This window comes from Bidens hawaiensis, unplaced genomic scaffold (genome assembly GCF_021521415.1).
Source record: "Bidens hawaiensis isolate Kalapana, Puna unplaced genomic scaffold, B.hawaiensis_p1.1 tig00016461_1, whole genome shotgun sequence".
Taxonomy (NCBI): domain Eukaryota; kingdom Viridiplantae; phylum Streptophyta; class Magnoliopsida; order Asterales; family Asteraceae; genus Bidens; species Bidens hawaiensis.
In genome coordinates this window covers 291440-306784 of record NW_027492509.1, presented here as the reverse complement: position 1 = coordinate 306784, position 15345 = coordinate 291440, and the positions used below count along the sequence as shown (strand labels likewise).

The following is a 15345-nucleotide window of genomic DNA, read 5'->3' as shown; positions in this document are numbered from 1 at the left end:
GCAACTAAACATATGAAACCACTCGTAAGGTTTGGAATTACGATTTTGTCCTCGCGATGATTTTCTTCTTGTTTGGACTTCCAAGCGCGTTGCTATAGTACCGAACCAGCTTCGACTATAGAAAAGATATTGAAAAGAAAGTTAAATGTTCACACAAAAGATAACCTTTTGTTTTAGAGCAAGAAGATTGAATCCAATGTCCAAACAGATGGGTTGACTGATAATTCTAAGTCAATGTACAAGTATTGCTGTTTAGATTCATTCCACACACCAATGTAATGCAAGTAAGGTATACATATCAAACTCAATCATACAAAAACCACTACAACTCTATATCAACAACCATCTCTATCATATGATTCCGCTACTTATGCTGGAAGTTGCATTTATCTTCAGGGACTTCTCCGGGACATAGGTTAGACCTGTATCAACCACCATCTTATCACTTGTTTCTTTCTAACAATCTCAATAACATTGATTTCACATTCTAATAAGATTAGTACCTTTCTCCTTAACGCTGATCTGTAACGAATCTAGCGTAATAATGCCATCAGTTAGTGGAAGTAGCTCGAGCTTGATGGTAGCAGTAGATCGACTGGGAACACACCTGAAAAACAAAGCATCATCCTGTAAAACTTAAACAAAAATAACAAAACAAAATAACGAGGAACAAAAGATGAGTATGATTTATTATTGTTACCCTAGAGGAACTCTGCTCTGCAGCCACAAGTGTGTGCATCCCAGATCACTTGTCGGAAGGACATCGCTGAGGGAAATTGTGTACTCGTTAAAGCTGTCATCACTCAGCGGTCCCTGTCCCTGTCTACTATCACCGTCCGTAGGTGATGCAGGTGTAGAGTTTATAGATACTACCGAAGGCAGACAAGAAAACGAGGCCGGAGCAAGAACCGTCAGTGTTAGATCTTCAGATGTCAGATTTGAAGCCTCGAGTGTTAAAACCTGACAACAAATGAATTTTAATTTCCATTCAACTTAATAATCATTAAAATTAACTAGGGTGAAACTTAATACCTGGACAGGTAACTGAGGAATTCTATCATCTATCGGTCTTGACATTTGAGAAGCAACAGAGATCAAAAGATCCCTTGGCATACGAGGTCGCCAACTTGTTGGCTGTTTGAAGAACAACCTAGATTCTGCATCCAAAATATACCACATCATCATAAAGCGGCTTCTATTTCATTTTTCGGTTGAGGAAGGAAGAAACTTAATTACCAGTATAGTTGCATCGACATGATACTAAAACTGCATACTTATCACCAAGCATCACACCATCAGAAGGCGGACTCAACAACAATCGGGAACTTAGACCCTTACTATTGTTTCTCCACAGTGACGTTGCTGGTTTCAGAATAAACGAGTGTTCTTCTCCTCTCCTGTCAATACAACAGTTTATTTTCCATTAAAATCATACGACACATACAAATGATGATTGAGAACAATAACCAACCTGAGGGCTAAGTCTGGCAAGCTGTGGTCATCGCCAGCTTCAATACAAGCAATCGGTAAAGACAAAGGGGGCCCACTCTTGGAAGCCTCCTCATGTATAATTGTAATTGTGTCCAAATATATCACAATATCCGACATGTGCGCAGGCGAAACATTCTGCACCACAATACATAAAATCAAAACTTAATATAGTTAACAGCTAGCTACTATGCTTATTGCTTAGATATTACAGCATCTGGTTCCTAAGCCTAAAGCTAATAAAAAGACAAGTTTGGACCTTTATCTGAACGCAAAGAAGGTCTTCTGTATTACAATCAGCAGTAAAAGAAGTGATCTCGACAGGCTGTATGATTTCGACTTTCCTTCTCCATCGTCTACCTGGAATGTAAATGCCTTGTAGTCCGCAACGAACAGAAAACCTTTCGGGCTCCAATGGCACGCCTCGGAACGACATAAGTCCATCACCTTTTTCATCCTTTCCCAACTTGTTATCCTGTTCTTCTAGAAGGCTTGGTATAGAATCAGTAGAGGGTGATACATGTGTTGGTACGGTGTTTGGAGGAACCGAAGACATGGAGTAACTTCTAAAGTGACCACTGAATGAGAAGATAGGAGAAGAAGAGGAATTCATCTTTGTTGATGTGCTACGAATACTTGAAGAACCGGAACCCAACTGAGGAGGAGATAAAGAACGGGAAGGAGAAGTCGAAGAATTGTCCAAAGGAAGCAACCACTTCAACAGATCTCCACACGGGTCCCCTTGCTGATTAGAGTAACTTAAGCTGCTGCTGCCTTCAGGTTCAGCACTTAAACTTCTCTCCTCGTATTTTTCAAACTGAATGAGTTCTAACACGGGATCTTTCAAACAGTCCACACCAATGTTCACCTGTAAAAGCACCTGCATCCTTCCAAACAACAAAATCGAATGCAAATCAGTAATATCCTTTCAACAAATACAAACATGTTGGGAAACTCACATTCGAATTGAAGGTTCGAATTTGGCTTTCAATCATTCGAATTCGATTCGGTTCGAATTTCGAATTCAAACTATACATTTTATTAATATACATATTAATAAAAAGATATATTAAAGAAGTCTTGTAAGTTCTAAAGACTAAAAACTTGAAGTTCATCATTTTGGTCATTTATTCATGTAATTGGATGTTACCACTTCGAATATTTAGAATATTGAATGACTTATTAATTTTATAAGCTTGTATTTTTTTTTTTTTGTTAAAAAGCTTAAAAGTTTGTAGTGTTTTTGAAACTGGAATAAGAATAAATTATTTTTTGACTGAATTCGAATTGAATCCATTTGAATTCAATTCAAATTCGAACTTCAAACTCGAATCAAATCGACTATTTTGAATTCGAATCGAATTTGTCAACTCTATTTCGAATCCTTAAAAAGTTCAAAATTCGAATAATTCAAATATCCGAAATTCGAAACAACCCTAGGAAGATAACACGCCATTTCAGAAACATACCACTATATCTCCATTAGCAAGCGAGCAACACTTAAACCCGTTTCTTGCCACTCCACCTGAGGTACTAGCATCCGGATTCTCACCATCAACTGGAAGGATCTTCTTGTCACTCAGCTTCCCTCCAACCATTTCTGTTGATTCTCGAAATGTTTCCTGGGTTTTTCTTTTTGACCAAAGTGGTTCATCTGCCTCAGCAATTCGGGCAAAAAAATGGGAATTCCTAAATCGTTGTAACAACATTTCGGTTTGCCTTCTGTGATCTTCCATTCTGAGAAGTGACTCGCCAGTGGACATATCCTTCTTCGGGCCAGTCTTGTCCTGAGTAACAGGACTCCCAGAAACAGATGGAGATACTTCACCATTTTGCTTTTTGCCATTTTTACTCATCAATTCAGCAACCTTGAATGGTGTTATAACTTCCGCTTCATGCTTACATGCAGACAAGCATGCTAGTATATGAACTTGTTCTCCTGGAAACAAAGAAAAAATTTAATATAGTAAGAGGATAAGAAGACCTGAACTTCATGTCAGAAATTAAGTCAACGAAAAGAATTGAGCAAGAAGAGTCACCTGGGAAGACAAATGGGCGGTCAAAAGATCTAAAAGATAGCATATCTGGCTCTTCATTCCAATGATCAGGAAGTTCCTCTGCAAAAGTGATGACCACCAATTATAGTTCAGTATATGGTGCCTCTAAAAACGGCAATACAAGTCATTACAACCATCAAAATTGCCTTTTTGAGTATTAGTGTATCTGTCACTTATGTTTACAGTTATTCATCAGGAGCATTTGAACATTCAAGTACATCATGGTTACATGCTGTAACTTAAAATGTTCCGGCTCCTTTTTTTGGTTTTTCTTGATCTCAAAAACTATGTATCAATGTACAGAAGATAAACCTAGTAATGGCACGAGTCACATAGTAGAAATCAGCTAATCATGCTCTTACTATACTGGACGGGATGCCAATCATGCCCGACAGGGTTCATAAACGTAATGCCAATCTTTGCATTACATGACTAAAAGGATCATATACATAATGTATTTTTATCAAGTTGGAACAATCAATACTAACTATAATAGCATTAAATAACATACACAGATAACTCAAGGAAGCATTCATAAAATCTTTTTCCCTTAAACAAACTCTGTGAAGCTTTTCTATTACTAAAATTCATCTATTAGTCCTTGATGCAGATCACTGGTGTGATATACCAATGATGACTCATTAATTCATTAGCATTTCTATTCAAAAAACAATTCTAAAGCTCGACTGCTGAAGCATTATGAGACATATTCAATGCAAGAAATGCAAGTTTGACTGGTAATTGTGATCAATAAGCACATCCATAAGCACAGGCAGTTATACTAACGAAACAAGCAATATAATAAAAGTAGGCCATTCAGCTTTTAACATCAACCATATCAATTCTACAATAAATGCACGAAGTGAAATTGATCCACTAAAACTACTACTTTGGCCTCCAAGAGACAAAGACAGCAAATACATCTAAACAGAATATATAAAAGATGAACACAAGTAAATTCATGCAAGTAAAAAATATGCTAATAAGAGAAATGGAGAGGGCGTACTGCATGGAATGGTAATCCACCCTTCTTCTTCAGAAACGTCTATGTGTTTATCGACAACGTGTGCTCCATTCTTTGTACTTAAGCCCCCAAATACACCATTTTCACTCACTATTCCTTCACTTCTTCCATCAAAAGTTTCAACTAGAGACGCTAGCGGAAACGGATCTTCAGTTACAAGATCCTCTAGTGTTGCACTTGGCTTCCTATTTGGAGAAGCTTGAATGAGTGGCGGTAGAGCTTGTGGAGATGGAGCTTGAGGAGACGGAGCATGTGGCACATGAGCTGCAGTCGACTGGGACCGCAGTCCTAGAAAATTCATCGCCTCACCAAGAGTTTACCTGAAATATGTATATTTAAGCAGTATGTAGTATTGTAAGCTCAATAAACTATTAAATCTATAACATTTATAAATAGGCTAGTCAGCTAAAGTAACAAGTTCGTATTGCAGCTTTGATGCAGGTACTCTTGGCTACCCAACTCACACTTCACCAAGCCTAATATTAAAAAAAAGTAATCTTAACTGTTTAGCATAGCTTACAAATAGCGTATCCATAATTATTAAAAGCCCTCGCTTCTTGCGCCCAGGCCCATTTTCAGGCGAGGCTCTAGGCTGTCTACGACAGGAAAATGAGAAGATAAAAGCCGAGCAAAAGAAACGCAAGGAGAGCTATTGAAACTTAGATCTAGGAGAAGTCAAAGGAATTACATTAAACATTTTGTTATTCAAGTTTTGGATTTATATTTGAATCTTGACTAGTACTAATTAGATGATATTAAACGTTATATAAGAAACTTTGTTTATTTTATTTAAGAGTAGTATTATTTTTCATATACATAATTTTATCTAAGTGCGCTTTTTTTTTCATGCCCTTGCTGATTTTGATAACTATGAGTGTGTCCCCATGAGGCTGTGAGACAAATCGACAATGTTTGATTGATAGCAAGCACCATAGTTAGCATACTAAACCAAAACTCATACTTGCACCATTCCTATTATTTCTTTCTTTATTGTACTGGCACGCAGTGGCGGATCCAGGAATTTTGTTTTCAATGTTTTTAAAACAGTACGGGTGGGGCAATGTAGATCTATTTATTTGCTTATTGGCTTTAGATATCCTATTGAAACAACTAATTAAGAAATTAGGGTTTCAACAAATTCAAATGACTAATACTAATTATGTTAACCTAATTATGTAATTGAGACATATATATACATGAAATTGGAGTAAAACACAACATATATAACATATTGATAGAATGAAACATAAATCAAGGTAATTATCTAAGATTTAACAATTTACCTCTCAAGATAAGAAATTGGATTTGGCGGGTACTAAAACGAATCGACAGAGGTGGACGCGGCGGCGGCGCGGTGGTTGGATTGGCCGGAGAAGACGTGATCGGATCGGATCTGGTAGATAGAGAGTGTAGTGGTTGCAGGCTCACTCGATAATATTAATCTCCTATTATAATAAATAAAAACCACTTAGACATCTAATTTTACCAGGCTTATGCCACTTGACAAATTTTATCTCAATCATTAAAACCTTTATTCTTTATTTAAAATAAGAATAATTATAATTATTAAATGATAATTAAACCTTTCTTTAAATATGATTCTCCTATTATTATAAGTTAATTAATTAGTAATTAGTAATAAATATCAATAATAAATATGTGTTGTTGTAAATTGTAATTTTTAAATTTTAAGACTTCAAGAATGAGAGTATCTTAATGGATATGTGAGAGTGCATTAATACTTCTTCCATTTATAAGAAAATGAAATACTCTGTGTACTTATTATTATCATTGTTATTATTATTTAAATAACAAAATAAAAAGAACTTTAGCTTAAAGAATAAGTACTCGGTTTTTATCATTTCAACAATTTTGTATTTTTTATAAGTAATCCTTAACATAATAAATAAAAATGTGGTGGTGTCAGCATCTAATTAGACCATCTTATACCAATTGACACATTTAAAAGTTAAAAAAAAACTATATTAATCCTATCCCATGTTAAGGAAGAAATTAATAAGTAAATCAACTATTAAGCCATTTGGTATACTCTAACCCATCTTAACTCCAAGTAAACACCACATCACTTATTTTTCTCTCTTTCATTCCATCTCACCCAAAGTAAATTGTTTAATCCTTTTAACTCCATCTCACTCATATTAATTGTTACTTTAATATATTCTTCTTTGTCTTTTAACAGGTTAAAAGCATATAATCCATGACCCTTTTTTAACAAATTTAACACAAGTGATGAGTGATTTAATCCATTTTTAAAGTGTCAATAATCTTAATTTATGTTGAGGTTAGAGTATACCCAATGACCTTATAAAATGCATTTGTCATCAAACTTGTCGTTAGCCCTTTCATGATATATTGTGTATGGTTGCTTAGTTTTAAAAATATTTCATGTTATCTGGACTATAAACGTTGTACAATTTAATATCCTATATCCGTTGTTAAAAACAGGGTCGTCTCCGAGGATTTAGATACCTCGGTCGAGCCGAAATAAAAAGGCCCATAGCCTTAACAAGTAACAAAATATATAAGCTAACTTTTTTAAATGACGCTTAATGTTTTAACAATAAACATAGAAAAATATATTATTAAAATCAAATACTATAATAACTAACGATTAACCAATTATTAGTGAAACTCTCCTAACATTGGATAAAAAAATAGCTTGGTCCTTGGTGGCTGGCTTGGTCAACCGCAGAGGAGCCTGGTGGCCAACAATGAACCAATAGTGGTGGTCTGCTGGGTTAGTCATTGTTCAGGCTTTGTTTAGCATTCGCAAAAAATGAAGGAAGTAAAACAGGAATTTCAATTGACAACTATTTCTTTTATTTTGAATTGGGAGTTTATTTAGTTTTTTTAGTTTTAGTTTGGACCAAATAATTTAAACTTGATTAAATGGACTATGTATGAAAAAAATTTTGGGCCCCATAATTATAAGATGGTAAAGATCAAATCATATTTTATAAGTTTTATATTTTTAAATGTATATATAAAAATATAGATATAAAAAATTTTGGCCCCCAAAAATTTCGTGCCCCGGCCGACGGTCCGACCGGCGCTACCCTCCAGCCGGCCTTGGCTTAAGAACACAAAGATAAAACGGATGACATGACATACATGTAGAGACAAATACGATTAAGTTACATATAAAACTATAAATGTTATATACATGTAAACATTTAGAGATTTAGGAATAAAACGCTATATATATACATGTATGTATGTATGTATGTATACACACACCATGTCGTTTAGTATGTAATGTGTTATACTGTAAACTGCATATTTATATAAACAATTTAACACATTATTTGTGTTTTACATTGTGTCGTCATTGAAATTTATTTATTCTAACCCGTGTTGCACACGGGATCCTAACCTAGTATGTATTACATTAAAATGATGAATTCTGCAACCTAATTTGTGTGTGTGTGTTTTATTTAAGTTTGCATTTTTAACATACTTGCTGCGTGATATGGCGTGGTATGTACGTAAACATGAAATCGGATGCGTGATCGGTGTTATCGTTTATGTATTTGTGTGACTTCACAATAGTACGCGCGTAACCCGAAGATAGTAGGCTCATATTGCGGCATTGGAATCTTAACCGGTGTTGGTAAGCACGTCACACAACGACTGTACGCGCACAATCAGGTGTCAGTGCACACGTAACGCTACATTCAATTCGTCTTGACTAGCAACCCGTTGCACTTGACAGTATTCTAATCCGAAATTCGTTATGACTTGACCCCTTTCAACCCAAACCCGTCCCGACCCGAACCATATTAACCTTTTTTGTATCAACCCATTCCAAACTTAACCTTTTAGACTCATGACCCGAACAGCCGAACCCGCCAAATTCGTTTGCCAGTCTTTAATGGTAATCACGTAACACATTAAGTTTTTAAAATGAAAAAAGTATAGAAATATCATACTCAAATTAAAGAGAATAAAATACTCATTTTTATGATATAATGTTTTTAAAAAAAATTAGCATGTTAAAAAATTATAAATGTTTAAAGGTCGTCAGAGAAGTTGGTTTAAAATAAGAGTTATATATGTAACTATTATAACAAGTAACAAAATGTTATTAAAGTTAAAGGATCAAATTTGTAATTATTTGTGAATAAATTAAAATCAACATAATATGATTTTGATTTTGTTAAAAGACAATATTGTCAAAAGACAAAATTACCCCTAAAATGTCTTAATCTTATGCATAATAGTTTGTACTAAAATTAATAAGTTTGGTACCTCTTAAAATTAAAGAGTTCCCCTATTTATGCTTTATATATAGTATAGATAAAAAAAAGATACTAAGTCCATCTTACGTAAGAGAGTTTTGCTCTTAAGTTGGCATAACAACTGTCAAGTGGTAGCCGGTGGTATGGTTTCCCAAGAGAACGCCCAAGCCAAACTCTGAAAGCAAGTGTGGACCCCGTTAAGACTACATAGTCTGGCCAAGTGGGTCAACGGGCTCTCCAAATTTGGAGAGCGTGGTAGCCTAAATACAAAAAGATTGTTGTTCTTAAAAAACAAATGTTGAGTTAAGTTTGCGAGGTTGTCAGTTCGAATCATAAGTTCATCCGGGGTTTAGTTCCACCGTGCGTACGCCAGAGAGTTCTGCTATTGTGGTAGCATAACGAGTATCAAGTGGCAGCTGGAGATATGGTTTCCCGGGAAACTCCCAAGCCAAACTCTTAGGCCTGGTTAAGACAACATAGTCTACCCAAAATGGGGCAACAAAGCTCTCCAAATTGGAGAGTGCGGTGGCCTAGCACATAAGAAAAGATATCCAATTTGAGATTACAATATCTCCAAATACAAGGTTTAAGAAACCATAATTTAATTAACATAAGGCATTGACTCTAATTACAAGAAAAAGTTAAACTATTGCTACTTGCTAGTTACAAAAACTAACCCATTATTTTGCCTCCTACAAATCAGCCTCAACTATACCAAGTTCGAATAAATGACATACCAAAAAATGGTCATATCAATAGTATGAGGTGGTGTTTGCCAAATCACACAGCTTATATGATGTGTTTTACTAACAAAAATGACTAATATGACAACCGACAAAGTCATATGACATGCATGATCATTTCCCCCCTATCATATGGATAATATGATATGACCTTTTTTCACACTATCATATGACACATGTGATGTGTGACATATTATCGTATATAAACTAGATTTGACATCATATGTTTGTATAGATATAGCATCCCCTACTTGTTGGAAGAGAATTCATGAATAATCGAATCGATTACATCTAACATTAACTTCTTTTCCTATCAATAATTTCACAAAATGATCCAATTACAATAGAGAGACATGTAAGCAGGCAACAAGTTACGCGGTATTTAACTAATCTAAGATTTACCATCATAAGTAGATAACCCTCAAATAAAACTTTAGATATCTTTATGTTCTTCAATTGTAGACATGGATACAGTTTTTGTGTTTCTTCTCTTAATGTTTGTGGATAACTACAGTTCTATGAAAAATGGAAGATAGAAACATTAACCACATAACCATATCAAAGCTAAAATCAGTATCTTTCTTTCATCAAAGCTCAAAAAGAAACGAGCACGTTGACTCACATCCAAGGTCAAAAGATCACGAATTTCTTAGAAAAGAAGAAATGAAATGCGAACGAAATCAGATAAAAAAAAAAAGAATCAATTTCTTGGCGAAACAGCCTTAAACAAGCAGACCCCAACACCACCACACGCAAATGCTAACAGTAAATACACCATAACTCCATCAAGATTTGGCCTTTGACTTTTCTTGACTTCTCTTTCGTGACGAGATCTTTCGCCCATTTTACTACGGAGACTATTATTCAATATGTCAAGCTGATGCATAATTTTCAGTTGATTTCTTGCAATTCCAGACATCTGTTTCATATATTCAAAAAATTAATAAAATTTCATTTCTAACAAAAAGTCAAACATTTTAAAAACACATTATTATTTTTATTATTATTACCTCTTCTATCAAATTAGAATCTTTGACTAACTGGGTCGAAGACGATGATTGGCGCACCGGAGATCCAGTGAAACACGAGTCGATTTTCTGTTGACTTTGACTAGCATAATTGACCCCTCTAGTCAACTGTGAATTCAGTTCATCAATACGAGACGTAAACTCATCCATACGATCTTTTAAAGTCAAAATCTGTTCCGAAAGTTGACTAATTGTTCCCTTAACAAAAAAAAGGAAAAAAAGTCAACATATTGACCTTCTAGAACGTTAAGCACGCTAATATCCTTACCTGGCTTGCCAATGCGTGTGTCGGTTCGTGACTTACGCCCTCAAATCTTTTAATGGAAGTCAAATTTTTACTCGCGGTTGAATATGAATGTGACAATCCACTGCACATATAAAGAGATGCAATAACATAATATGCAATGCCAACAAATATTATTATTATTGTTATTTTTATGGGTATAAAATTGTTATCAAGTGTACCTTTTAAGAAACTTATTTCCTCGGGTAGGTAGAGTAACGGAACCTTTGGGACTTGAAAACATTTCCTCGTCTATACTTAGTTTCGTTTTTAAATCATCCGGTAACACCTAAAGCAGTAGACATTTAGAAACTATATTAATTTTGGAAAAAAATAAAATAAAATTTATACCAAGACTTCATTCAAGAGCTTTTCGAGCTTCATTTGTTCAAGATACGTTCGCGGAATATACGACCCTTCTAATCCCAAACGCTCAGCAACACATCTAACACTTGCCCGGTCTTTTCCTAGCACCTGAACATAAAGTCAGTGTCAAAGTCTTATGAAGTCGAAGTCAAAGTCAAAGTCAAAGGTGAGTTATACCTGGACATAGCGTCGGTTAACTTGTTCCAACCAGTCAATTTTCACGCACACGCTCTCATACTTAAACACGTGGCTACTTCTTTTCAAAATGGATGTTATCGTGTACCCTAACGCCATTAAACCACCAAGAAGCCGAACACTAACTTCAAAACTGATTCTTGGAGATATTATAAACGGAGGGTCCGTAACCCATTCCTAAAATTAAAAAAATTATATAAAAAATCAAAGCTTGATCACCAAAAACAATAATCTTGAAAAAATAATAACTTTTCAAGAAACCATAGGTTATCATCAAACCTCAAACATAAGATTGTATTTTCCTTCTCTGTTCCGCATCCTCAAATAAGATTGACATGTTTCGGGGTCTTCGCCAGGTGGCAACAAAAATATATCATAAATCTGCTCCAATGATTCGGTGCATTCTTCTGACATGGCGGATTTGACTTGTTCCTCACTCACATTTCTTGATGACTAAAATGTTTGCAATCTTGGTTAGTATAAACGGGTTCAGGTCCGTTTCAGATTAAACTCGTGAGCCCGTTTAGCTAAACGGGCCATGTTCGTTTTGCAGGTTGACCTGTTTAACCCTTATATTTTTCATTTAATTTTAAAAGGCTTTATGTCATAAATTAATATTTTATGCCACCATTTAGAACTTAAAATACAAATTGACATATGATTATATAATGAAAATGTAACTCTTTTATATACATTTGTATTTTTTATAGTGAAATTGTAATATTAAAGTATTATTTGCGATAAAAAAATAAAAAATAAAAAGTTCGGGTTAAACGGATCATCTTTGTGTCGACGTGCAAACAGTCATGTCATGTTCGGGTTCATATTATGTCTGACATAATATGTAAGATTTTAACAAAGAAAGTACGAACCTTTAGGATATAAGTGGGATTTTGAAACCCCGTGAAAGGATTAAACTTGTTGACAATCTTTATATGAGCGGTTTGAAGGTCAGGTTCTATGAATGCTTTGTACATTGGATAAACCTGTACATATAAAGTGATTATGAATATATTTATATAAAACTTGTGAATTAAACATTTTTTCTACCTATAAATGAATTAGAAATTTAGATTAAACCGTTTCAGAAATCTGGTATATGATTTCTTCAGGTTCCTGTCCGGCCCGTTGTATGTCCCTTAAAACCCGTTTAACAAGATCAAAATGAACGCCACCTGTCACGGATACCCTAAGATCCAATAAGGGCCTCAGTTTTTCACTCAATGCATAGATCCCCTCGATTATCACAATTCGGGAGCTCGGGACTTCAAGTGTCCTGAAACCATTGTATAATCACATCATAATAATAATAATAATAATAATAATAACAATAATAATAATATAGCGTAAATGTGCGTGTTAAGGAGTAAAAATGCTACAAATTTTAGGGAACCTTAGCAGAATGGCCATTTTGACCGATGAGTTTGAGAAAATAGCCTAGACTTTTTTCTTTTACAAAAGTATCTTTTGGCTTTTCTTGTTTATTAAGTTAAGAAATTGTTTCAGCCAACCAAAAGCTTCCACATGTCACACCCTATTGCAAGTGCAACAGATTTCCATCTGGCGCAGGGGAATGGATTTGTTGCGCCAAATGGAAATCTGTTGCGTCAACATTAAAATCTTTTGTGCCTAGGGATACTTGTCAATGGTTGATTGAAACTTTAAAAGCCAAAAGACTATTTTGTCAAACACATTGTTCGAGATGTCCATTTCGGTGATTTTTCCTAAATTTTATAAAAAAGCTTGTACTTCTTAGTATGTAGAACACTATTTTCTATAGCCTGTTTTATTACAACTAATTATATGATTTTGCATAAGTAAGTAATCCTAGATAAAAAAAAGGATGCGCGCACCTGTAACCTGTACGACAGCTAGACTTGAAATCATATATCGGGACTTCAATAGTCTTCCGTTCTTTTAAATCAAGAATGTTTTGTAACAAAGTATCATAATCGGTCAAGCGAGGATCTACTCAAAAACAAAAAAAAACATTACACATTTGGTTTCCTAAATAATTCGACACGAAAAAAATAAAAACTTTAGCAATGAAGTGACAATCGTTTATCATACCATCAAAGTTCCCATCAATCACTCGACTAGCATCGTTGTAATTATCCATCGATATAACCGCCACACTCGGCATAAAGCTAACTATTTTATCAGTAAATGCAGATTTCCCAGCACCCGAGGGGCCCGCTAACCCGATCAAAACAATCCCCTCGTTTTTCTGGGCTAACATTTGGCAAGCCCGGATTACAACAAAGAATCCTTTTTCAAATGATAAAGAATCTTTAATCGGAACAATTTCGAACCGAGCATTATCTTTTCGCTTAACTAAACGCACTTGATCTTTCAATAGTCTTTGTTTTCTCGAATTCGATTCAGCATTCAAGTTATCTTGATCCATTATGTTCAATTCTCTACATTTAACCAAAAACATATTATCATTTACAATCATAACAAGTGACCAAAACATAAACCCTAAATAACAAATAATCAAGATTCTTGAATTCATACAAATTCAAAACAAATCTTCTAAAAAGATTGAATGCCAGCCCACCCAGAAATGATACACACCAACAAATCAATAAAAATCCAATCTTTACAAAAACCCAAATCAAGATTCATATAAAAACCCAAAATAAACGCATATAATTCAAAATTAACCAATCAAAAATGAACAATAACTGAAACAAATCAATACCCAGATCATATTATACAAAAACAAAAGTGGGTTTGTAAAAAAATTGGATCTAAAATGAATGAAAGCAACAATCTTTATCATAACAATCATAACAAGAAGTGTAACAGAACAGAGGAGTAACACGATTGTGTACCAATGGTTATTGTTTTTGTGTGTATTGAGCTTGCTTCATGTGGAAGATAATGAGGGTGTGATGATGTGTTGTGATATTTATAGGGAATTGGGAATTAAATTTGCAGGAATTTGTGTAGTTAGCAGAGGAGATTGATTTTGATTGATTATATAAACCCTTTGAATGAAGAAAATATCATGGTGTGATTAATATTATTATTATGGTAGATTTTTGTTGGGCCCCATGTTATGGGTTTGGAGTTTGGATTTTTTAGATTTTTGAAAGTTAGAAAAGGACTTGGTTTAGTTGGTTTGGAACCGGTTCTGGGTTCGGTCAATAAAGTTGAAAATCGGGTTGGGTAAGAGCTGGTTTCGGTTTTTGACAGGGTTTATATAAGTTTTTGGTTGGGACGGGTAGAAGTGGAACCAGTTCTGGTGGGTCTTGTGCGGTTCGGGTCTAGGTACGGTTTCTCTGAGGAACTGAAACCTGGTTTATACATGCGGGTCAGGTATACTAGGTTTGGTTCTGGGTCAGGTTCGGAACATGGTTTTATGCCCAAGTCTAGTTGTTTACGCAAGTAACATTCTATGGTTCTGTATAATTAAAGTTATATGACATTTTATCATAAGAGGCGGTTAAACTATGGTTAAGAGATGACAATAAGACCTGTATTGATAATCTCAGTCTTATACTTAATTGTAAAATTGTATATCACATTTGGTCTAATACTCGTTCGACATTAGGTATACATGCGGGTATTGGGTATACCCACTTGTTTGTAAAAAAAATACGTGTATACTGCTTTAACTTTTATAATGTAAATAAGTAGAAACATAAAAACTAAAAGCTAATGAATTAGTAAATTATTCTATTATCCGACACAAAAGAAAAAAAATAAAAAGAAAGTGTATACTGTTGTAGTTCAAATAAATGAGTATGCATTTTTCGTATAATTGAACAAGGTATCACCTAATGCCATAACTATTACATGCCCATGATTTTTTTTATAATTGACATGATACCCACAATTTTCTTTTTTAATTAACCTTGTGCGTGAATACTCAACCCGTTAGCCGTCCTATTTAT

General features: G+C 34.5%; 2 protein-coding genes across 2 annotated transcripts; both read right to left on the bottom strand.

The window, feature by feature from the left end:
- Positions 1-242: 242 nt before the first annotated feature.
- On the bottom strand, positions 243-6011 carry LOC143551566 (uncharacterized). The gene is made up of 11 exons (XM_077041966.1): positions 5853-6011; positions 4552-4889; positions 3528-3605; positions 2958-3427; positions 1748-2368; positions 1472-1626; positions 1237-1397; positions 1033-1157; positions 701-960; positions 504-607; positions 243-422 (listed from the first exon to the last, which is right to left on the bottom strand). The coding sequence occupies exons 2-11, from the start codon at positions 4868-4870 to the stop codon at positions 352-354; spliced, it is 2364 nt and encodes a 787-aa protein (XP_076898081.1). The 5' UTR covers positions 4871-4889; positions 5853-6011; the 3' UTR covers positions 243-351.
- Positions 6012-10093: 4082 nt separating this feature from the next.
- Positions 10094-14858, bottom strand: LOC143551565 (inorganic pyrophosphatase TTM2-like). Its single transcript, XM_077041965.1, has 12 exons — positions 14281-14858; positions 13514-13863; positions 13297-13411; positions 12524-12719; positions 12316-12429; positions 11723-11896; positions 11426-11620; positions 11234-11356; positions 11065-11171; positions 10868-10967; positions 10582-10797; positions 10094-10490 (listed from the first exon to the last, which is right to left on the bottom strand). The coding sequence occupies exons 2-12, from the start codon at positions 13848-13850 to the stop codon at positions 10272-10274; spliced, it is 1896 nt and encodes a 631-aa protein (XP_076898080.1). The 5' UTR covers positions 13851-13863; positions 14281-14858; the 3' UTR covers positions 10094-10271.
- Between the last annotated feature and the right edge of the window lie 487 nt (positions 14859-15345).